The sequence below is a fragment of the Lygodium microphyllum genome, chromosome 1 (genome assembly GCF_053477565.2).
Source record: "Lygodium microphyllum isolate KBCC chromosome 1, Lygodium_microphyllum_v1.1.10, whole genome shotgun sequence".
In the NCBI taxonomy this organism is placed as follows: Eukaryota; Viridiplantae; Streptophyta; class Polypodiopsida; order Schizaeales; family Lygodiaceae; genus Lygodium; species Lygodium microphyllum.
This window is the reverse complement of record NC_141135.1, coordinates 84,342,768-84,367,916: the sequence shown is the minus strand read 5'-3', so window position 1 is coordinate 84,367,916 and position 25,149 is coordinate 84,342,768. Positions and strand designations below refer to the sequence as shown.

The 25,149-nt window shown below is 40.8% G+C and overlaps 1 protein-coding gene across 1 annotated transcript in view; it reads left to right on the top strand.

Moving 5' to 3' along the window:
* Positions 1–450: 450 nt before the first annotated feature.
* Positions 451–25,149, top strand: part of LOC148041341 (uncharacterized) — a 73,762-nt gene continuing 49,063 nt past the window's right edge. Inside the window, exons 1-2 of the mRNA XM_087678993.1 lie at positions 451–568; positions 760–893. Of these exons, the coding sequence (XP_087535119.1) occupies positions 506–568; positions 760–893 (197 nt within the window). The 5' untranslated portion in view covers positions 451–505. The remainder of the gene's footprint in view (positions 569–759; positions 894–25,149) is intronic.

Sequence of the window (25,149 nt, the reverse complement as noted above, 5' to 3'; positions counted from 1 at the left end):
TCATCCTTGCTAGCAAATATGTTCCATTATTGGCATATGTTCTACAATTGACCCCTTTACCCTAGCTTTGGTGGATGATAAACACACCCCAGGTATATGTGAGAGAGAGAGAGAGAGAGGTATGACCTAGAGTAATCTTTTAGTCTTCTGAGTTTTGTACTCTTTTAGTCATTTGATATAATATAATTACTCATTACCCAAAAAAAGATATAATGTGCGTGTTGTAGCAACGCTTTAAAAATATAACTCTTGGTGTTGCTCTAGAGAAAGGGGAAGAGTCTAGAGAGAGTGTGTGTATGTGCGCGTGGTGTCTGTCTACTCACCTTTGCATTCCAAACCTTTCATTTTGTGCCACATAGGCTTGGGGCTTTTCTCCTTGGTTCGGGGGGGTACCCAGCCAAAGCTTTAAATGGTACATAGTAACACGTAGCCGTATCATTCTTGGTTTTTGTAATTTCTTGGTGTTATTGGTCGGCGCCATCCTGTACGATACGAGTAGCTCCCAATGACGCCCTCATCGTCACCTTCATTTGCTGATCCATCGAAAACGACGCCCATGCAATGGAAGGTACCAGCAGCACTCAGACAGATTACTTGCTAGCCATAAAAGTAATCAGCACAATCGTACATAGCATTCAGACTGATTAAGACACCAGATTGTATCTCGTTAATGGTGCTGACTAGCTGCCGCACTATGCATTGATTATGCTGCTTACAATCCAAATATTTGTATCTCACTCGCATTACTGTCACCCCTAGAGGTACTTGAGAACGAAACACAGACTGTGGAGCCAAGATCAGAAGCAGCGTGCCAGCCAAGCCCATGCCGCAGCCATTAGTAGAAAAGAGAAAATAAAGGCTTTGGAACGAGAGCGCAGAGCACGACTCCAACTGTAAGCTTCCTGCTATTGCTACCCTAAACTAATAATGTACAATCCACACACACACACACACACACACAGGTGTTTAGGATTTTTATGACTGGCCAGAAGGCCTGATGTGAATGCTTTTATTTAATTTAAGCTTCTTCACAAAAAAGAACCACGTGTTTAGGTCTCTAAAAAGCCAAGATGGCTTATGAGACAAAGAAGTGAGTACATCTGACCATGTTGTCTGGACTCGAGAATAACAATGACATGGAAAATGAAAATGAAGTGACAACAACTAATGTCCACAGTCCAGCTGCAAGCATAGGTTACTATCATGTACCAAAAAATGATCAATCGGCTGCTGTACTCTCCTTAGGGTGAGGATATTTGTCATGGAGTGATCCAAGACAGTGAGTCCACTGAGAGGAGGTACTCATCTCCATTGGTGAGTGATGATGGCTTGGATCCGCTGAAAATAAGGATGCTGAGCATGGCATTGGGATGATGGGTGTGGTGCAAGTGTGACTACCTGATCTGTTGTGACCCTTTGACTCATGGATGGTGTGTCAATGCCGTTGTAGTGGTAGGGTCTTGCAAACAAGCTCTAGAAATTTGTAACACTAGCTCTGCCTTTGTCTTTGTCTTGCCCCTCAAAAGTTTCTCACTATGCCTTTGAAGCTTTAGTAAAAGGAGTCACAAGTATCTTTTGTCCTTGTACACACACACAAAGACACATGTCTAATGAAGGCCAAAATGACTTGTGAGACCAAAATGCTAATTACAATTAATATATGGTATGTCTTGTCATATGAGAAATTAATAAAACAAGAGAGTAGATCTTAATACATCTATAATGGCATCTCTTGAGATGATGCTATGCTCGGAACCTTACATAATCTTGTAGGCAACACCTATCAACAAGGGGGTGGGGCCTCCTTGTGGTTTTGTCCATGATTACCTGGGTGGTCCTCTATTTGTGAGAGTTGTGTGCTGTCCTATCGACTCCAAGGTTGGGTTAGTGAATCTTGGTGTCTATGGAGCTATTGAAGATGAGGCCCGAGGCATCTTTGATTGGGGAAGTCCATGATCTAGCGAAGGGTCTAAGGAATTGCTATTGTAAACAAAAGGCACTTAGAGGATTGGAGACGTAGATGAGCCGATGGAGTCAGAGCAACTTTGAGAGTGTGTTTTGCCCTATACAGATCCCAAATGCAACAAATGATCCATTCTTGACGCTAGAGGGAGGAGGTGAATATTGATAACTGAGCGAGTAAAAGCTACAAAATGCAATAGTATTGGCACTGCTAAAGTGGAGGATTCTCAATGAAGAGTTAAATGCAGCAGTGGTTTGGGTTCCAAGGCAATCCACAGAGCGTTGTAAAAATATGCTAGGGTTTGTATTGAGGAAATACGGCATGTACGACTAAGACTGAAACACAAAGACTCAGATGGAGACAAGCAAAACTCAAATTCTAAATGCAAAATGCAAATGCAAAAACTCAAAACTCAAATATAGAGAGAAGAAACCCTGAAGTGAATGAATGTTATAAATGAATGTAAGAGTGTACAGAATCTGTGTAACTTTTGTAATATGCCTATTTTTTTTTTTTACAAACCCATTTTGCTGTGGGATATATTTGCAAAACTAAATTGTCTCTTTATCCCATGAGACCTTAAGAAGCTACTAAACTCGTTAGAGAGATACTCTCCCTCTCTATGTGATCTCAAGCACTTAACTTTCAAGCGTGTTTTTGTTTCAACATCCGCCTTGAAAGATTTAAAGTGCTCAAATACGTTACTCTTTTTTTTCATAAAATATACCGATAGCTTCTTTGAACAATCATCAATAAACGTGACAAAGTATTTGTTTTCGTCAAGATATATATTTTGTGTAGGCTCCCAAACATCTGTATGCACAATATTAAGTATATTTTTGCTTACATCTTTGTTATGCGAAAAGGGTTGTCTTGCCTACTTACCGAATTGGCATGCTTTACATACTTTATGAAATTCTACAGCAGGCAACCTTGTAACCAATCCTTTGGATTGCATTAATTTCAACCTTTGTACATTTGCATGTCCAATACGTTTATGTCATATTTAATGTCTGCAACCACTCCTTTTCCTTTGATATACATAGCAACATTCATTGTAGGAATTCCAACATCTAAAGTGAATATGTGGCTTACTCTACTTCCTTTTGTGACCAATCTGCACTTATCATTAAAGTCTTCTACGAAACAATCTTTGGCATTACATCGAACCAGTAACCCTTGCTTTGATGGCATATGTAATACATCTGTTAGAATCTTTGTCTGGCCATTATGCAAGGACAAGGAAACCTTTTTAATATGTGAAATTGGGTAGCATGAATCATTCCCCATCTATACATAACCCAGATTTTGTAAGTCTTGCATTTCTTCAAACTATTCAACATGACTGGTCATATGATTAGATGCACCTGAATCTACATACTATACATCATTATATATCCCCTTTCTTGTAACAACATTCATTATATGCTGTATAACAAATAGATGCTCATTTTTATTTTCATTTGTCATGAAGATGATGTATAATTTTCTTGCTGTAATTTATCACTATGAATATCATCCCTCTTAGTATAACAATGAACTGCAATATGACTTGTTTTACTGCAGTAATGACAAACAATATCAGAATTTTTAGAATCTCTATTCTGCCACCCACCTTTTTCTCTAGAGCTCCCCCTATCTCTAAAGTTTCCATAGCCTCTTGAAACCTGTATTTCACTAAATTGATAATTTAACTTGTTTTGTTGGTATGTCCCATACTACGATCTCTCAAAGAGGATGTAGAGAAACATAGAGATGAAGCCTGTCAATTTATTTCTGCATCTTAAGAAGATAAATCTCTTGTAGACAAAAAATGTGCATAAAACAATAGCTTTCTCTTGCTACTCAGACCGCCAATCTGATGCTTCCGTTGGCTCCAAAAGGGGGGTAAAATACTAGGACACTTGGTCAGAATTCTCCCAGATCACTCCTTTTTCTTCCAGTTTGGAGCACTATTTGCTGCTTGTAAACTGCATCGCGCGTTGTGCGATTTCGTCAATCTTTCTTTTTGCATAAAATCCCCAAAAAATGGTTGAAAGCCACTTTTTTTTAAAAACATGTCATTCTATTTTAGAAGTTTTCTACAGCTTTTGGATATTTACAAGAAATAATATCTAAAATATTAAAAAAAAGCTAAACTTTTTCAAAAATCTAGTAGTTTTGAACCATTCACACTACGGACACTGACACTAATGACTAATATGGCATTGAATCTCTAGATCAATAAGAAAGCTGAATGATGATGCACTCTAGAGTTTTTCACATTGTGTCTGCGTAGCGGTACGACATCCACTCACTCTTAACCTACATATTCTCCAGCATGTGCCAAAGTCTTATGGATCTGCAGTGTTAAAAGAAGTATCATTTGCCATGTCAATGTCTACATCTTCTATCTCTTTTTCTTCCATAATCTCATGTTCATGCTCAGTATCCAACTCCTTCAATTCATATGCTGAAGACTCCTTATATTTAAAGAGCTTGATATATTTTTCAGACACTGGAATCCTTAGAGTTGTCCCATCCATCTCATTTAATGCATAGGTAGCACTGTAAAAAACAAACCTTACCACATATGGACCAAACCACCGCTTTAACATCTTCCAACTGGCACTTTGTTGATTTTTCAAGCTGCTGTTATAAACCAGTACCCAGTCCCCTTTTTGTATAGCTCGTGGTCGAAGTCTGTGTCGCTTGTCAAACCTCTTCTTGTTCGTGATCCTTGTAATCTTCAGCTTTTTCATGGCTGTCTCAATGTCTTTAAGTCTTCTTTCTAAGTGTCTAATGCGTAGTACTAGTAACTCTTCTCTATTTAAACCCTCTTCCCATGGTAGAACACTCCAAGTAGCAGTAGTCTTCTCAATATGCATGATTGGATTTTGTCCATACATTAATTCAGTAGGCATATAACTTGTAACTGTACTATGAGTGGTCTTATCAGCCCATAAAGCAAAGGGTGATATTCTTGGCCACTCTTTCATTCTATCCTTGTATGACATTGCTAATGCCTTTATGATAGGCTGATGACCTCTTTCACTTCTGCCATTTGCTTCAGGATTGTAGGCTAAAGTTAAAGCCAGCTTGATATCCAATCGTGAAAAGTGTTGAGATATCGAGCTTCACTCGTGATATGCCAGGGTGACCATTGTACATTTATGTCACCGACGTGTCAGTTGCAGATGCAGTTGGTACACCGCCCATGAATAATAGCTACATGATAGCTATCCTTATCTACTCTAGTTCGTGGCTCAGTTAGTATGCCACCTTAGTTAGTTGAGTTTGGTTTGAGACCCATATATAGGGTTCTTCTATTTCTTTATACTAGAGTTCTTTTGGCTTACACAACTAAGAAGAGGAAAACTATTTTTAGTCTCCATCTCTATGTGTATTCCCCCATTGTGCAAGCAAGAAAGCTTCAAGTGAGACTCCTTCCTTTTCTCCCACTATCTTGACATGGTATTAGAGCCTTGTTCGTGGTAAAGAGCTCAAGAAAGCAAGCCAAGCTCGCGGTGTTCTGGTAAGAGAAGCAGTGTTGCTTTCATTTTCTGTTTTGGGAGCAGATCTCTGCAGGTAGCACAGCCGGAAAGTGCAGGAGTGCATTGTCTCAGGTTGAGACGCCCTTCGCGGTGAAGCAAGAGGGTTGACCCTGTTTTTTTGATTTGAGGCCATTTCGGGACCTGTTTTGGAGGCGGAAGTTTTCTGCACGCACTCAGGAAAAGGCCCAGTTTCATGCTGTGCGACCACTGTTTTACAGGTCGGTGAAAAGTTACCATAGAAATTGCATCGTATGCTTGTGTGCAGACATTGGGAGTTACAGAATCATCCTTGGTTCCTGTTTATGCAAAATCGTCACTAGGAAGTGACTGTGTGGTCAAATACCACTTTTGCTAGTTTTGCAGATTTGCCCTTGCGAGGGTGAAGCTGTGTTTTTTGCAGTGACAGAACTTTTGCAGTGTTCTGTAATGGCATCTGATTCTCTTTCACAGATTCTAACTGAAAAGCTTGACAAGAACAACTTCCAAGCATGGAAGTTTAGAATGATGAATTTTCTTATGGGAAAAGAATATTGGGAATTTGTTGCAAGAAATGAAAAAGAACCAGTTCTTCCTGATGTTCCCAATCAACAGCAAATGCAAGCATTCAAAGCATGGTATGAGAGAGCCAGGAAAGTTATGTACTGACTGTCTATCAGTATTTCAGACTCTATGATTGTGCATATTCAGGATGCAAGTACGCCAAAGGAGGCATGGGATACTTTGTCAAAAATGTATAGCACAAATACGCAAGCCAGGAAAATGCAGCTCAAGCAAGAGTTGCACAATGTGCAAAGAGAAAGTATGAGCATTAATGACTACCACATGAAGGTGAAGAAGATTGCAGATGCATTTGCTTTCATTGGGTCGCCAGTGGAAGATGATGATTTAGTCTCAGTGACCTTGAATGGTCTAGGAAAGGATTATGCACAGTTCCGAACATCCATTTCCGTCCGTGAAAGATTTCCTGATTTCGAGGAGTTGATTGCTCTTCTAATTTCTGAGGAGCAGAGAAATGGTGGTGCATCTTCTTCAGGAGGAACTTCAAAAGAAGCTGTCTTTTACTCAAATGCTGGAAGAGGTAGAGGCAGAGGTAGAGGAGGCCGATATGGAGGCCGTGGTAGAAATTAGAATATGAAGCAAACTCAAGAAAACCAGTCCTATGGAGGAGGACGTGGTAACTCTAGAGGCAGGGGGAGCCAAAGAGGTCGTGGTGGATGACAAAGAGGCCAAAATGCAAACAGTAATGTTGAATGCTACTACTGTGGTAAAATGGGTCATATGGCTAAAGACTGCTATAAAAAGCAGAATGACATCATGAATGGAAAACTGCAACAAGGAAATTATGCATCTTCTAGTAGACAGGGTGATGACAGAAATGAACATTTGTTTATGGTGCAGCACATGAATAATTCTGTGACAAGTGCAGAAGAAAGCAACGATGTATAGTATGTTGACTCAGGTGCGTCAAACCACATGACAGGTCATGCAGAATGGATGGAGGATGCAAGGAAAATGGAAAAACCAGGATTTGTGGAGACTGGTGATGATACTGCACATCCTATTGTGCAGATTGGAAAAATTCCTTTGTCTATGCAGGATGGTAAAAAGAAATACCTGTCAGATGTATTTCATGTCCCGAATATCACCAAGAATCTGGTTTCTGTTGGTCAAATGATTGAGCAGGGCTTGCAGGTCAGATTTAATCCTCATGGATGCTTTGTTGAGGATATGAAAAATAAAGGTCGCTTGATAGCAAAAGGAAAGAAGAAGGGCAGAATGTTTACGTTGGATGCAGACATGCCTGAATTGAGTGCAGCAATGTTTGCACATGGGACCGGTGTAGTTGCAGATATTGATATCTGGCATAAACGCATTGGTCATGTTAATGTACACTCTATGTCCAGCTCATAAACTCTCATAAAACTCTTGCATCACCTGTTGTTGAGAAGCCCTATCTCCCAATACAGGTATTGGAGCTCCTTTCTTTTTCTTTGCATGCTTCCATAAATATTCGTCTTTCAAGAAAAACCCATAAGCTTTTCTTTTAATCCTTTTGAATTTAGCGTCAGACCACTCAGCCTTTTTTGTCACGAGGTTGAGATATTGGCTTATTTTCAGCCAATCATTCTCATACAACTCTTCCAAAAATTGTATTCTCACTGAAGCATAACATTGATGATGCTTTTTCTCTCCTACCCATCTCTTTTCCATGGCTGTAAGCTCTCCTTATTGCTGAAATTCTTGTTACAACAGTTATACTTGCTGTATTTGCTGTTATGATAGATGTACTTGCATTAGTGATAGCTGAAGCTCTTTTCAGGTCTGTACCTGTAGTAACATCAGCTGCATACTCATTCCCTGTTGTGATAAAGTCGTTTTCAGCACCTATCGCATCATTCTCTTCATTTTCCATCAACTTCTCTTCATCTTCAAACATTGCTCGTGAAAGCATGTCAACCACGGGGTTCTCTCTACCTACAATATGCTTGGATATATTTGAACATGTCTCCCGTATTCTGCTTACGGCATCAATTTTTACTGGTGAGGGCTTTCTTCCATATAGTCCACACGTGTGCAACAACTAATACTTTCTCCACTCCAAAAACCGACTTTTCTCCTGACAGAGTCAAATGCACTTATTCAAGATGGCTCAAAATCCTATCACAATCAATAATATGATCAGCTACAAATCTTCTACATCCCTGCTCACTCAGCTCTTCATTCTTCTCATGGATATCACACCCTTTTATCAGCACATCATCAAGAAAGGGTAAGGTCAACTGAGGATATACTCCCTCAAAACTTTATGCATAGCATTCATCATATGCGCCACTGAATTGGTTGCTCCTTGTGGAAGCATACACATCCTAACCAATCTAAGCAATGTCTTCATGATAGTGATATCCCGGCTTTCTAATGCAAGGTGGAACTGATCATATCCTGAATATAAATCTCCCATAGAGCAAATGGCCTTGCATGCAAATGCTTCTGCAAATTCATTCACTATTGGGCCTGATTCAACATTCCTTATGGTGACCTTATTAACTGGTTGTAAATCTTGTATAAACCTCAAAGAACTATTCTTCTTTGGAACAGTAAACCACCGATTCGAATATGGAGCTGAAGAGGACTCCAAAATCCTCATCCTGATCTTCTTGTTCAAAAGCTTCAACAGCTTAGGCAAATATGCCCGAGGTATTGGAATAGGCTTTAAATTCCATAGCATATGAGATACTGTAAAGATCACCATAGGTGCACTGATCAACACATCCAATTTCATCTGGTTTAAACGCAAAGGCTTTCCCATACCTTACCAACATCTGCAAGAAACAAGTTTTTTTTGCAGGCAAAAGAAAGCTTGTATTACCAATTTTAAGATTTTGTAAAGTTTTAGCTGTAAATTTATGTCCTACTCCATGTGGATCCTGCAAACTAGGCTGTTGACACTTTTTCAGCCAACCCATCACTTTCAAGTGGTAAAGGCAAAGCCATAGGCTTAACCTTCTTTGCAATTATTTTATACTTTGTATCCACCCTTGCTTTACCCTTGCTTCAGCCCTGTTTTGCAGCCGATAACATTCATGCTCAGCAAACTCCTGAATGACTTCATACATCTCTAAAGTATTAACATAAATAATCTCTTTTTCTACCCTGTTTTCAGCATTAATTTCTGCAGAAATTTCAGCCACTGTATCAACATCAACCAGCCTTGAAAACAGCCCAGAAATACCTTCATTTGCAGCCATCAAACAATGTCTTCATCAGCTCTTTTTCAGCCCATCCTACTTATTTCTTTTCAGCCCTGCACATGACTGAAATATTCTCAAAACTGCTAAGACTACATGCTGTCCATTCCTGCAATCTAGACACAAATACAGTTTTCCAATTTCTTGGAGACATAATTTTCTTCCTAGAGACACTGCCATAGCCTGCACTTACAACAGTGCTGTCTAAAAACCCTTAAACTCTCGTGCATTAGGTGGCATAGGCCCCCTTTCGGAGCCAACGGAACCATCAGATTTGTGGTTCAATAAGTAGCAGAGAAAAAGTTAATGTTTGGTGTGCGTTTTTGGTCCATCACAGAGCTCCAAGAGATCTAATGCTTGGAGATTGCTTCCATGTAGTCTTAGTCAAGGATTTTGTTTATCTTCTCAGGTTCTATCAATACATAATGCTTTGATTCATTGAGGTTTGTCTTTATCTTGTGTACCTCTTGTCTATTCTTTTTCTTCACTTCTATCTTCTATTCTCTACTTCCTTCTCTCTCTAATCCCCACTGGTGGATACGACCTTTCGACTAAAACCCCTTCGACACCGTAGCCCCACTAACAGCTCTCCTACACCTCAAAGAGGATTGGCCCCAAGATGCGAAATACATATATAGAAGACATTCAAATATTCTTCACTCTTTTAATGAATTGTTCCATGAAATATAGTATATTCCTTACTAAATATTCCCCAAAGAAACCAACCACTAACCCTACATCTCGTAGCCTATCCCGATTGCGGGGATGATTCACATAAACAGTGAGAAACTGTACTGTCTTTGTATTGTTTTTACTCTGAACTCGAGTATACGAAGATCCATCATCCAAGGCTTTTGTTTTCAACCTTGATTCCGAAATATAGGGCTGCCCTAAAATCACTGGATAACTACATGAATCTTGCAAAAAAAAAGATATTCATCCCTAACATTTCTAATAGTCGCAGGTACATTTGGACAAGCTGTATAAAGATCCCCTGATGAATTGTTTGTTGCTCGCATGCGCCATTCAAGATCTATATCAATCGGCCAACCTCCATTCTTATACAAGCTACGTGCCATAACATTGATTTTGGAACCATGATCCAAGAGAGCTATGCAAGGCATCTCTCTTTCTTCCACTTTAACAATTGTTTCTGCTGTAGCACGAGTCCAATGCGTTCGTGAATAATGACTGCTTGGAATAAAATGAGCATCGTCTTTTTCATATACTTGTTGATGGATATCCCCATTATACATAGCCTTCTCTCTATGCTTACTGCTGCCCATAAGACCAATTTCAGCCACAAGCTTGCTATCTACACTCCCATTTAACCCATTTTCAACATCAGCATGCTTCAAATCAGCATTACATGCATCATCTTATTCCCTTTGAAGTTGTTTCTCTATGTCTTTGTCAACCTGCATCAATACTTGCAAAACTTCACCATCAAACTGTCTTTTTCGTTTTAGCATATCAATGATTGTATTATGAAATTCATACTTCACGATTCCAAGAACTTCGCCAAGTGTGAATTCCACTCTACTGCCAAGTATGTGATCTTTCAAGATCTTTTTAAGGTTCGTGGCAGTCTCAAGATCCGATTGTAACTTGTAATCGGGCTGCTTGCGTCTTTTCTTCCCTTCTTGTTTCTTCTCTTGAGATGAATCCCCTTCATAACATGCTCAAGTATGGCTTTTTCAGCATCTTTCTGCTGCTCCATTTTACTTCGTGTTATGTGTTTAGATGGGCCTGAAGAGGAAGGACCAGCAGTGTCCTCATCTCTTTTTCTCTTTTCTTCCACAAGAGCTTCTTGATTATGAACCTCAGTCAAATATGCATAGGCTGAAAATGAAACCATTGGTGCACTCCATCCTGTTATTCCGTGTATACTCTGACTTGCATAAGCCAATTCAGACTTTATGTTTTGCCTTTTTCCATGCAATCTAATGCCTGCATCCAAACGCGAGATTTTGCTTCAGCCATGCCTCCTTTACGAGCTTCTTTGGTTCTTTTAATTCTCAACGCATATGTGGCTGCATCTATGGTAAAAAACGTTGTCTTTGTTGCCATCTCTTCCAACCTTTTCTACATGCCACCATTTTCAAAATTTGGCTCTATTGAAAGAACAGTTTTTGTTGCATGTATTTTGTCATCTTTCCAAAAGACTAACCTTTTCACTTTCGCTTCACGGTAGGCTATACAATCTCGCTTTTCATGTTGTAAATTGTCACACCAAATGTATCTCCTCTTGTATCCTTCTTTGTACGGTCTTTGGGATGTTACACGACCCTTCCTGTATACCTTAACATCCAACTTTTTGACATTTGCATAGATTTTGTCAAATTCAGCCTCAAATCACGCATGCCTTTGATTGATTCATCCATAGCATCACCTTTAAGAGCTAGACCAACAAGTATAGCCGGTTGTTTTGCCATAGCCATAGGCACCTTGGTCGCAATTAGCTCCCTTTTGAGCATTGGCAGGTGTGGTGCTTGTATCCCATCTTAATTTTATCTGCTCTCTTTTTACTAACATATGCACTGCCTCAGTTACATTAGCCTAATCTGATTTCAGCCCCGTTTCAGAAGAGGCATCTGCTAAACGATCAATTAGCTTCTCTTGCAAGACAAGATCTGTAGCCTTCAGAAACAAATCAATTTTTTGACTCTCCAATGATTGCTACTCATCGGCATCCAATTACGTATACCGACTTTCAAATTCACAGAGAAAAGCTGTAGCAGCCAACCCTTTATTGGGATTTTCAATCCAATCTGTAAATACATTTTTAGTTACCAATCCTATATCTTCCAAGAAAAACTCCTCTCTCAAAGCTTTCTTAAAAGCTGCCCAATTAGCATATCTTCTATGTAACTCATTAATCCAATCATACAATGTATGTATGGCCAAACCGGAGAAATACCGATTCCATACATATTGCGATACCCCATGAAACAACATCTTTTCTTCATACAACCGAATGAAGGCCAAAACATTTTGACCCTTAAACTGCTTCAATTTCTGTCCCAATGCCTGCAATGCATTCACAACTAAGAAATTAACTCTTTCTGCTTCTTGCCGAGTTTTCCTCTGCTATTGTAATAACAACTGCTGCTGTTGTTGCTGCAACAAAGCACTCATCTGTTGTAATGCATCACCACTACTTGAACATGTAGAATCCCCCATCTTTACACACCTGCTACTGACTTTCATGTCGGGTTCACCACTGTCGGAGCTTTTGGGATTGAAAGTCTATCACGAGGGTAAGAGACAGTAGGGTGAAGGGAGATTCAGGGGGAGGAGTAGACGGAAGAAAATGGGTTTAAGGAAATGGAATATGTAGAAGAATACTCATAGAGATGAAGCTTGTCAATTTATTTATGCACCCTAAGAAGATAAATCTCTTGTAGACCAAAAATGTGCATAAAATAATAGCTTCCTCTCTGCTACTCAGACTGCCAATTTGATGCTTCTGTTGGCTCGGAAAGGGGGATAATATATCGGGACACTTGATCAGAATTCTCCTAGATTACTCCTTTTTCTTCTCCCAGTTTGGAGTGCTGTTTGTTGCTTGTAAAGTGCGATCGCATGTTGCGTGATTTCGTCAATTCCTATTTTTGCATAAAATCCCCCAAAAATGATTGAAAGCCACTTATTTCTTTAAAAAAACATGTCATTCTATTCTAGAAGTTGTCTACAGCTTTTGGATATTTACAAGAAATAATATCTAAAATATATAAAAAAAGCTAAACTTATCCAAAAATCTAGTATTTTTGAATCATCCACATTACGGACACTGATACTAATGACTAATATGGCATTGACTCTCTAGATCAATAAGAAAGCCGAATGATGATGCAGTTTAGAGTTTTTCACACTGTGTCTGCGTAGTGGCGCGATAATGTCCCCTTCTTGAACTTGAGTAAAATGCTTGGATTTGTTCACAATTTCTTTCAGATGAGTCATCGTGTATATTAATCTCTTCAGTAATCATAAGAGATCAACTCAACAAAATCTGGAAATGGCTTCCGTGTATATACAGAAGCGACAAATGATTTCCAAGCCTTCTTATTGTTAGGGCCACCCAAAGTAGATGAAACCAAATCATTATTATCAGACATTGTATCAATCGTTGCTAAAGTATATGTAGTGCTCCTCACCTTCAAAACATACTCATTGACATACATTTTTCATTTCTTCAAAGTATTTAAATCTTGCTTGAGTTGAATCTTTTGTATTTTTGTCAATGACTACAGATAGCCAATACATCACATTTTGTTTTTTGCATTTCATTCTTTTCATGCCTTTAATTCACCTATAGTCGTAGGGACACTTAGCTTTGGCTCATTTTCTTCACCTGAAATAAACTCATAAAGGCCCTTTCCAATGAGAAAGTTCGTCATACAGAACTTCCATGAAGGATAGTTGTTATTGTCTAGCTTCTCAATGATGGAATTTTAACTATTTTTTATCATTATTACAAAAATGATACAGAATAGCAAATAAGTCTTCTGCAACCTTTCACAACAAATACACAACAATATATCAAGCAACCTTTTCCATCGATTTCTCAATAGTACATGTAATCTACAACCTGTTTGCAAATATAACTTATGTTTGCTTATTGGCAAACACCTAAAAAATTACAGATTTAATATTTGCAACCTATACACTTACTTTCGGTTGATACAACCTAAATCACAATGTACCTTGAAACTGCTATTCGCAATCTTGCAACTCTAAAACAAGGCTTGAAACGGCCTTAGATGCCCAAAAAAGCAGTGGGAAAGCCCTAAAGGACCCATCTGCAGAATATACAGTGCTCTGCTCACACACAAATTTCACAACAATTTGAGATTTTCACTTTGCCTTGCTTCCAATGCCTCCACAAGCACTATCCAAGAGAAAGAGTGGAAGAATGGAAGAGCTTCTTATTGGTTGCTTGCTTGCCCGAATCCTTGCTTCTTCTTCTTCACTTCAGTCTTCAAAACTAGCCTCTCTCAGTGGCGCTGCTTTGATACCATGTCAAGAATCATGTGGTGGGGGGATTTGCTTGAGCCGTTGCGCCAAACACACACCATATATATAAGAGGAAGCTCACTTGAACATAAGAAGAGAGATGGAGGCCAAAACGTTTTCTTGCTAGTTTCTTTTTCTTTTTCCACACACAATACAATGTGCACAAAGTATAGATAAGATATAACATAAAGGAAAGTGGCATGCTAAGTCAAACAGTGCATAAGTGACTATACTAATCGATTGGTACTATAACTATGCAAGTTGTAGGTAAATGCACCAAACTAAATGTAATAAGTAATAAGTCAATGGCCATGTGAGGATCATAATGACTATCGATGTGCTAAGTGTAGACATGCGGACCTATCTAGCCAGGCGGTCTATCATTAATGTCTGTACATGTTGAGCTTGCCATCTCAACAAGTAACTACCGATCGGAGTGACAAAGTGAGAGAAATACCGAATGCTAATCATGAGTGTGAGGAGACTGAGGCGATTGCAGATGATGATATCTACTGATGTGGATGAAGTAGCAAAATATTGCAATAGAATGCCATAGTAAAACGTGGCCGTTAAATGCAGTAGTAGAACGCCACAGTAGAACTCCACATTAAAACATGGCAGCAGGACATCACAGTAGAGGAGCAGATGAGGTGATGGTAGTAGTCGCGAAGGTTGGACCACCACGTGGTGGGAGACTGATGGTTGAGATCTGCATACAAGGGTGAGAAACTTGCATGGAAGAGATGAGGTTGAATGGTGGGTAGCCTATCTATTTATAGATATTGAAGGGTGCTCCAAAAATTAGGGTTTTAGGAGACCATTGAAACTCTCTCGAACCGCGTGCCAAAATTGTGTTTTTCATTGATTAAGCGTGTTTTGGGGTTGTTAAAAAATGCTAATCAGCTGTAAAGTGTGTTTTAGCTCAACAAGTGCAGCCTAGCTGCCATGGCAATGCTAGGAATAAAAACACAGCAATTTAGGGATGACTGGGCTCGTTGGAGTAGAAATGCATTTGTCTAGGGAGAGCTTAATATCAATAGAAGCGCTAGGGCTGGATGAAGCTGTGCAATAACAAAATGTAGATCCTAATGAGGATGATGTTGAGGTAATGCTACAAATGTCGCGGACAGTGAACTATTCCACATATGGATCCATGTCGACCACTTTGAAGAAGCAAAAGGGAGAGATAATTACAAAGACAATGCAAGGGTTTTCACTTGGGTGACGAGGTTTTCAATCCTCCCAAGCACCTTATTAACAATACATGCATAGGGAATCGAAAATGTCCTTTCACAAAATGATCATCTTGACACAAACATGAGATGCTACAACTTACAAGAAGATGATGAAATATAGTAACTTGTTAGTAGTCATGGTCATCTGTTGGTTGTGAGCCCTATACTAAGTTAGTGAGGAACACTAGAAGCTCTGTCCAGCTCAAGTCATTTTGGTTTATTTTTTATCTTTTGTCTACTACCCCTATTTTTGGGCCTCATTCATGTTTTTGACCTAGAACATTGTCCTATAGGTTTTTAGGTCAGGCTTTCCTATTTATTGGCCTCAATTGTCAATTGTTCAACAATTACTTTTGTCATTGACTTCTCTGTCTCTCGCCTTCTCTCTTCTCCCTCATTGCAACTATATGTATAGCATATGTAGGGGTTGAGTATTGTATTAGCTTCTCTTCATCATTCAGCTGAGTTTTTCATCATCTCACACTTGTCTTTGGTTTCTCCTTCTACCCACGTTCATCCTCTTCCACTCCTCTTTTCACATGGTAACATTGCCATCAACCTTTGTGAGCTAGTTGCATGACACTCTTGATTTGCTTATTTCCCTTGACAGCCTTGTGTGTGCTATTGCTAAGACTGGCCTTCAAACTTGCAAAGGTTAGTACTTAACATACAAAAGCACTTAATTAGACCACAATTTCAGCAATAAACCACTTCACACAAGGGGAACAAGAATGCTCTTGCTCAGAGGTAAAGGACGTAGATTGGCCCCAAAGGTTGGTGCTCCTTATTGTATTTCGTTTCAATTACTAGAGTTGTTCATACTGAGTACAAAGTAACTGATTCTGATCTGAAACCATAAGTTTCAGCCATTAGTAGTTTCTAACCTGCAACTGAACTTGTTCTTTACAAATCAGTCTAGCCTTGCATGCTCACTGCATCACATGTTGTTCACACCAATTGGGATTAATAGTCTTCAGAATTGACTAGATCTGCCATGGACGCCTGAATTTCTGCCTAATTTCCTCAAAAAGCGCTTGCATGCAGAACCAGGAGTGATTTCTAAAGAACAAGTTCAAGAACAAGTTGCAGGTTAAAAACTTGCATACATGAAGGTGGCATAGTTAACAGAGATTTTTTCTGCTGCACAAGGCCAAAACACTCTAGATAGGGTGTTAAGAGACTTAGTAGATGGATCCATTGTACAGGGCCCTTTGAAGGTGAGACAGGTGGCTACACAGGCCCCAAGGTTACGAGAGGGATAGAGAGACAATATGGCAGAGCAGTAGAAGGTGATTACAAACAGGATGAGTAGATATTTGATAGCCCATTTTACAGAAGAGGAATTGTAGAATGTGGTTCTAGCACTGCCCTCAGGCAAGTGTCCATGGATTGGATAAGTCCTTCCTTTTGAGCTATTGGGATCTTATAAGTGCAGGCCTCATCTCAGCTTTCTAGGAGATTATGGTATCAGGGGTTATGCCAGAGAGACTTTCCAAGGGATTGATTCATCTCATTCCCATAAGGAAGTGGAGGTAAATTGGAGATCTCATAGTGGAGACTGATCACTTTGCTTGGAATTGCCTATTAGATCCTTGGAAAGATGATCAATCTGAGATCAGCAGCACAGGCATCTTGGATATCATCTTCACTTTTTGGGAGTCCTTAGCTTTGGCTTGATCTAGGAACTAGGACCTTATCGTGCTCCTTCTTGACTTTGAGAAGGAATATATACGACCACGTCAACTGGGAGCTCTTAGAGGGCACGATGCTGAGGATGGGATTTCCAAAGCAATGAGTCAAGGGAACAACGGCTTTGGACTCCTCAACTCATAGCAAGGTTATGACTGGTGGGGCACGAGGAGACAGATTCAGCATTCAAAGATTAGTTAGACAAGGCTGCCCACTAGCCCCCTTCTTATTCTTATTTGTAGGAGAGGCTATAAGGTCCCTTTTGAGAGATAGATCTACAGATATTAGAGGCATCAAGTTACTTATCCTTGAGTTTGAGGAGCTTCTTGATGTGGAGTATGTGGATGATACAACAGTCTATCTTGATGGGGATGAGAGCAACTTTAGGGCCTTTGTAATGGCCATGGAGATATTTTGTAGAGCACTAGGCACCTTAATTGGTGCAAGTCTTATGGATTTTGGGTATGCGATACTAGGTAGCTGGAGTGGCAATCGCATGAGGATTCCACATGGGTTCCCTGTAGGACTGCATTGATATATCTTGGATGCCATGTGGGGATTGATATTACCTCAAAATAGTACCTGCTCCTCTCCTCTTGAGCATAAGACAAAAGCTTCTTTATTGGAGCTCAACGAGACTCTCACTATTAGGGATAGTAGTGGTCGCCAAACAGGTCATTCTTGTGACTATGGTACAACACCTCCCATTGGGCATTCTCTTGGTCATACATTGGCTAGATGAAGTGCCTTATCAATAATTTATTTTGGTTTAGAGGAGACCAGAGCACAACCAAGGTGAAGGTTGCTTGGGATGTCATCATACAACCTGGATCTGGAGGAGGGCTAGGGATCATAGACCCAGACATTTGGAGCAAAGCCTTGATGGCTAAGCTCATTGTTAAGGGTTTGCTTCCAGGCGAGGAGCCCTAGAAGAAACTTTTGATAGGGAGGTGATAGGTTATGAAACTTGCACATGGAGGACCATGACAGCCCAACATCCATTGGATTTTTTAGGAGATTAGGATTAGGGACTAGGGAGAAGCTTTAAGGTCAGATTTGTGGTTGGCATTATCCGAGCATGGAGATTGGTATTACTAGGACTTCACGAACTACCCCCCATCACAAGTGGTGATGGCAGCCTCTTCTCTTCAATCACTATTTGAAATTAGACCCGGCCATACTCTTGGACAGAGGACATAATTATCATGGGGGAAGATTCTCTTTACAAGTTGTTGTATCAGTAGGAGATTGGTTTGCATCCTAGGAGTGACCATAGGAGACTAAGGGACAGAGATAATAGGGCCTCAAGGGAGCTAGAGTAATAATGAATGCCATGATGGAGAGAGTTCCACCAGATTGGCAAACAAATACAAGCACCTCTCAAACTCGGATTGATCTATTCTCTAAAGGTGACATTCTTCTTGCAGTCTTGGCAGCTGGCAAAGATGAGACATGTAGCTTTATGGTTGAGGGGAATGGCCACATGCAGTGAGAGGACCTTGACTAGACAACATTCATTGGATACTATAGACAGAGGATTAGAGTAGTGGCTCACTTCGAGAGGAAGTGGCACATCGACCCAGATCCAACCACTTTTTTGGTAGATGGATGGAGATATTGGGGTTATGAGAGGAGACCTCTATAGAGACTATAGTGGGATCTAGAGGAGTAGGTGTGGAGGGATCCATTCCTTGATAGACCCTATGATGTGGCCTTCTTTGGCTACACTACTAGGCCAAGTAAGGGAATACAGATGAGTAGGATTAGAGCACACCCAGCAATGACCTCCCTTTGGCACAAAAAAGGAATCTCATATGAGTTTCTACATGACTTTTGGAGGAGACTACATGATAGCTTCATACCTAGGAAGGTATCTTTCTTCCTTTGTCTTGTAGAGCCTAGCAATTGTCTTGTGGCTTGGATACATAGGGACCTAGTAGCATGCGCAAGATGCGGCGAGCTGCGAGCCAATGGAGACATAGAGACATTGCCTATGGGACTGCCCTAGAGCCCATGAGGTTTGGAGTAGAGCCCTCAAGATGATATTCTACAGTACAACAGAGACCATGGTGGCGACCTAGGGGGACTGTAGCATGGGTCACATATAGAGGCCTAGTGAGGGCAGCTTTGAGAGGACGAGGAAGAGAGGAGAGGCTTTTTTGTAGACATGGGATTTGGGCAATTTATTCCATACTGCCCCTCATATTTTTGGCACTAGTGTAAAAGAAGCCCCAAGTTATTTAAATGTGCAATTTCCATTGCACATTAAATAAGTAATTACTTTTGTGGTGCTCACTATTGAATCCTCTGTGTCTAATGGACTTGCCCATATCCTGCACAACTTGTGCAATGCCCTGCTTGCCCAAGGGGCTAGGAGTTAATCACGTCAATCTTGATCTTGGCAAAACACATCTTGGTGACATAACTCCCCTCTTGAAAAATTGCAGGTGTCCTTGGTTGCATGTAATTGCAACCAAAAGGCATCCAAAATTGAAGCACATCAAACCAAATAACAATTGCAACATCGGCCACATTTAGTTGTTCATACATGTGTTTCCCACTACAGTTACCAATATATTGCAAACTATAATGATAAATGATAACTGCCATATACAGTACTACATATGGTACTCGGTGCCCAAATCAACATCCATATGTGACTGCCAAAGAAGAGTGTGTACATAATTCAATATAGAAGTCTCAATGCTGCAAACAATATCTTGGATGAATATATAGTATTATCAATCAACTTCTATATTTCACCACATTGTCAAAGGTCTTAATTGGATGTTCGAGGGTTCCAATGCAAAAAGCCTGAAATTTTAATGGAGAAATTTGCAGAAATCAGGCTCAGATTGGAAAAGCCTCAAATGCATGTGAACAGCCCTGAACAAAGCAAAACTTCAATAATTAAAGTTTAATTGAACTTTTATTTTGAGCTTATCGGGTTGATAAGATTTGATGGCTAATGATGATCGAGACATGGCAGAGTAGCTGTGGTGCTGGTCAGACTCATGTGGGCAGGATGATCATGATGCTGCATCAGGGTGTGTGCCTGGATATGCATGGGTCAACGATCAGGGACAAGCGGTGAGATGAATGCTTGTGAGACAGGCTGCAGCTCATCCTTCCAGGGCTGCACTGAACACGTCAGGTGTATCATGGAGAATAGGGTGCAGGGCACATGTGCAGACAAGAGGGGCAATACTACTACTACTACTACTACTACTACTCCTGCTGCTCCTGCTGCTGCTGCTGGAACTAGGCAGTGCTCAAGCAGCAGGAACTAGGCAGTGCTCAGTTGATGAAGGGCAATAGATTTGGGGATTGACAGTCAAAGTGGCATTGTAGTGGCACAGAACCCAGTGTTTCATGCACGTATGAAACACATTGAGATCCATTATCACTTTGTCAAAGAGAGGCTACATGCTGGAGATATTAGCCTTGTCTATTGTCCTACCACCGGTAATGTGGCAGACATCTTCACCAAAGCTCTTCCTCGTGACAAATTTGAAGCATTTCGCAATGCTTTAAATTTGATCTCCTTTGGTGGCGGATGACCCTTGTATTTTGATCACTCTTCATTCTAGGGGGGTTGGTTGGGTTTTACTCACGCCTACGCTCATAGAGGAGTGTCGGTGATCTCTACTAGGACATTGGGGCACTTTTTACTCTCCGTATGAGAGGTTTTTTCCCCAGATTTATTCCCTTTATTTTATGTGCCTATGTTACACAGTTTTAGGCACTTATCGTATTTCACACACTTCGGGTGTGAACACCCTCTTACAACCCTAAGGTTTAAGGGTTGTACTTTGTACTTCCACCTTACACTTCAGTCTATTGCATTGGGTGTTGTGTTTTCACTCTCCACACTGTCTACACTCTTAGCTGAGCTTCGGTCCACTCTTGTTTTCACAACAGTGGGGTCGAAGCTTAAAAGATAACTGCGCTGTCTTGTCTAAATCAAGCGGTAGTACCTATGGGAATTTGCATAGTGAAGGGAGCGAAACAATCTCCTTTGGGCAGTGGGCTATTGAAGTAATCACTGGAAGGTGAAAGACAGCTATTGAGAGAGCGGACTATAGTCCTCTGATGCCGTCAAAGATATGGAAGATGAACACCAGTTGTTGAGGAAGCGAACCATAGTCCTTTGATGTCGGGGAGTGACTTAGGTAGCAAAATGCAAATCCAGAGTGTCGGAGTTGTCAAATGCAGGGAGAGCAGCCCAAATGCTGATGCTAGGTGGATAATGGTGATACTAGATGATGGAGCATGAGCCGGGATGCAAAAACACATGTCCCAACAGCCACTATGATAGACGAGTGACACCAAGTGATGGAGGAGAAACCAGGCTGCAAAAATACAAGTCCCAATAGCTTTTGTGATAGGTGAGTGACGCCAGGTGATGGAGGAGCCAGGCTGCAAAAACACAGGTCGTAACAGTCCCTATGATAGACCAGTAATGAAATCACTGATACGCGGTGATGGAGACTGTCACCAGAGGCTAGGATATTGACACCAAGCTAGAGATAATGATGCCAGGCAAGGAGGAGATCTTCACACTGAAAAACATAGGTGAAGGTGGAGCCTAATGGAAAAGGGTGTTGACGCCAGTGATCCAAATGCAAGGCTTGATGCTAGAGTAGGGCGCCTGAAGCAAAAGAGGAAGGGTGAACCATGAACTGCAATGTTCTTTTGAAGGGATGTGAGGGTAGTGGAAGGGGCTAGTGAGAGAAGGAAAGGGTGTTTGATGGACGGAGGGGTGAAGAATGACTGAAGAGTGGTAGGATTGGCGAATGAATGAAGTGATTGCCTATTTATAGGCATAAATTGTCTAGGGTGGCATACCACTATGTGGGCGCCCACTGAAAAAGTGGCCAAAATGTGGACACCAGCCCTTTCTGGGGCTGTTCGTGCAAAACCCTAAATGAAATGTGTGAACTGAAGAAGTGGTTTCTTAACACCCCCCCGCTTCTCTACATCTTTCTCATAGGGCCCATACTACAGGTCCTTGCATAGCCATGATGGCTCCTTTTGTTCAAATGTCTATGCTTCCTTCTCTTCCTAAAGAAGATCGACTTGATGGTGTGAACTACTCTCTTTGGTCATGCAAGGTGTATTGTATCCTTGAAACCTTTGACTTATGAGACTTTGTTACTACCCCACTCCCCTGTCCAAGATTCCTGCATTGCTTCTACAATGGACCAAGCAATCTTTTGACATTAGCTAACTCTAGAGTGCAATCTTTTTTGTTTAGGACTCTACGATTCTGTCCTTGTACATGTGCATCGACTTCAGATCTTCCTAGCAGAGGTGTGAACAAAAATATCATGTTCTAGTACCTTTGCGTTAATCGGCATCTATTGGACATTATCAGGCTATTTTTGCTTGCCCATCTACCTTTGTTGCTACTTATCTGCCTCCACCACCTCCTTCCTATTTCACTTATTCGACACCTCATGGTTCTTCCTCCTCATGAGCGAAACATGCCTTTAATGATAAGACTTGTTTTAACGGGTCAAACTTCACTACTTGGTCAAACTTGATGAGACATGTCCTTGACTCTCAGAACCTATGGAACCCCAACCTAATCCAACACTTGTTCCATTTGAGGTTGTTTGCTCATGGAAGGCTAGAAATGTCTCCACTATTGTTGAGGTGATGCAAGGTCTATTACTTGAATCTCATTCACAGCTTAAGCATTTTGACAATAAAATCAAAATTCCAATCAAAATCAATTACAAAATCAAAATCAATAACAAACTAGTGAGACCCAAGGAAACTCCTAGTTATCTATAAAACCGGAGTGGCAGAATGTAATGAAGAAAAATTGGTATTGCCAACATTGTTTGAAGGCTAGCCATTTTGACAAGGAGTGTCAATCAAAGGCAAGAGGCAAAACACCAAAAGCTAAGACTCAGACCCCCACCCCTTAGTTGGAAAATCCCTAGTAGGGGAGGTAGGGTGGGTCTTCAACACCCTTGGAGCTTGTTTCTATTGATCTTTGTGGACCGATGAGGACGGAGTCCCTTCGAGGGAGCTTGTATATATGTTGGATGATGTATACTATGTTTCCCAGCTCGGGGTAAACTTGTTATCCATTCAGTAGCTTTGCCGATTGGGTTGAGTAGTCTTCTTCACAGCGACCATAGTCAAGGTCCTTGACTCTTAGACTGGTTTAGTGATTGCTTGTGGTGAGGCACAGTTTAGTGGCATGTACCACACGACACAGTTCTTTTTGAGCCAAGAGTCAATGGCTTTGAGCTTCACCGCTTCCAGGATTTAGCGCTACACAGGAGCCTATGAGCAATGAGCGTCTTTGGCAATCTCACTTAGGACTTCTTGGATACGACTCTCTTTAGGAGTTGTTGGGTCGATAGATGGTTGATGGTCTTCCTCGCTTGAAGCTATCACGGGATGCTTGTGAAGTTTGTCAACTTGGGAAACAATATCGTAACCCATTCCCTTAGCAGTCTACACATAGAGCTAAGATGCCTTGTAGATTGATTCATGTTGATCTTTGTGGGCTGACGTTCATCACCGCCTTGAATGGCACATTATATTTCTTTTTAATTGTGGATGATCATTCTTGTTACATGCGGGTGTACTATCTCAGATGCCTTCACATATTTTTCTGCTTGGGTACTATTGGTGTATAACTAGATTGGTTGTTGTGTAGGATGCATGAGGAGTGAGAGTGGGGGCAAGTTCACCTCCCATGAATTTTTTGAGTTTCTACAGGGGCATGGTAATTCACGCTAGCTTACATCTACCAACTCCCCTTCATAGATAGGAGTCGTAGAGGGTAGAAACTGGACCATCATGAACATGGCACGCTCTATACTCTTCATAGTAGAGCTTTGTGAGTGCCTTTGGTTTGAGGCTCTTGACATTTTGGTGTACATTCTCCACCAATGCCTAACTGCGGCTGTTCCTCAAAGGACTTTGTATGAGGCATTCTTTGGCTCTTGGCTTGTAGTTTTCTACTTTAGAGTCTTTGGGAGTTGTGCTTACATGTGCACCCTTGATGATAAGATAAGAAAGCTCACTCCCCAAGTTGATCTCTTAATTTTTATAATATACTCTTCTGAATCGAAAGCCTATCATCTGTTTGATCCTCAGACAAACAAGGTGATCATTAGGAGAGGTGTAGTGTTTGATGAGAGGGACATTGTGTAATCTTCTGTTCCAAATTCTTTGCCATTTCCTCACATTGTTCCTTTTGAGATCATGCCTTTTGAGTTGGGTCTACTATTTGCTCTTGACCCACTAGCAAATTCTTCAGCTCCTAGGTTCCCTCTGTGAGACCCGTTACCTCGTTGGTACTAGTAGACCGTACGGGATTTGGGGATTCTGCCACGAGATTTCACTCCGGAGGGACCTAGAAGATCTGCCTAGCTTGCACCTCATGCTTCATTTGCATTGCTGTTTACAGCTGATTATATAGCGCATTTTGAGCCAGATAGTTGGCAGGAGGCTCTTCAACAACCCCAATGGCGAGAGGCCATGGAAAAGGAGCTAGAGAGTAGTGACCGAAATGAGACTCGGACCTTGGTGAGTTGTTCGAGCCGCAAGAAGGTCATTGGAACAAAGTGGATTTTTAGGACTAAGCTAAAAGTTGATGGGACTTTAGACAAGTATAAGGCTTGCCTTGTGGTGCAAGGGTTTCGACAAAAGCAAGGTATTGACTATGAAGAAACCTTTGCTTCTATTGTGCAGTTGATATCATTTTGTTTATTGGTTGTGGTAGTTGCTCATCATGGTTGGTCGCTCTATCGGATGAATGTCAAGAGTATCTTTTTGAATGGTTGTTTGGAGGAGGAAGTCTATGTGGAGTAGCCTCTGGGATTTTCTTTTGTTGACTAGAAAGACAAGGTCTTTCACTTGTGAGAGTTCTTTATGGGCCGAAGCAAGCATCGCGGTCTTGGTTCTAAAAGATGGACAAGTTCCTTAGGACTCATGGATAT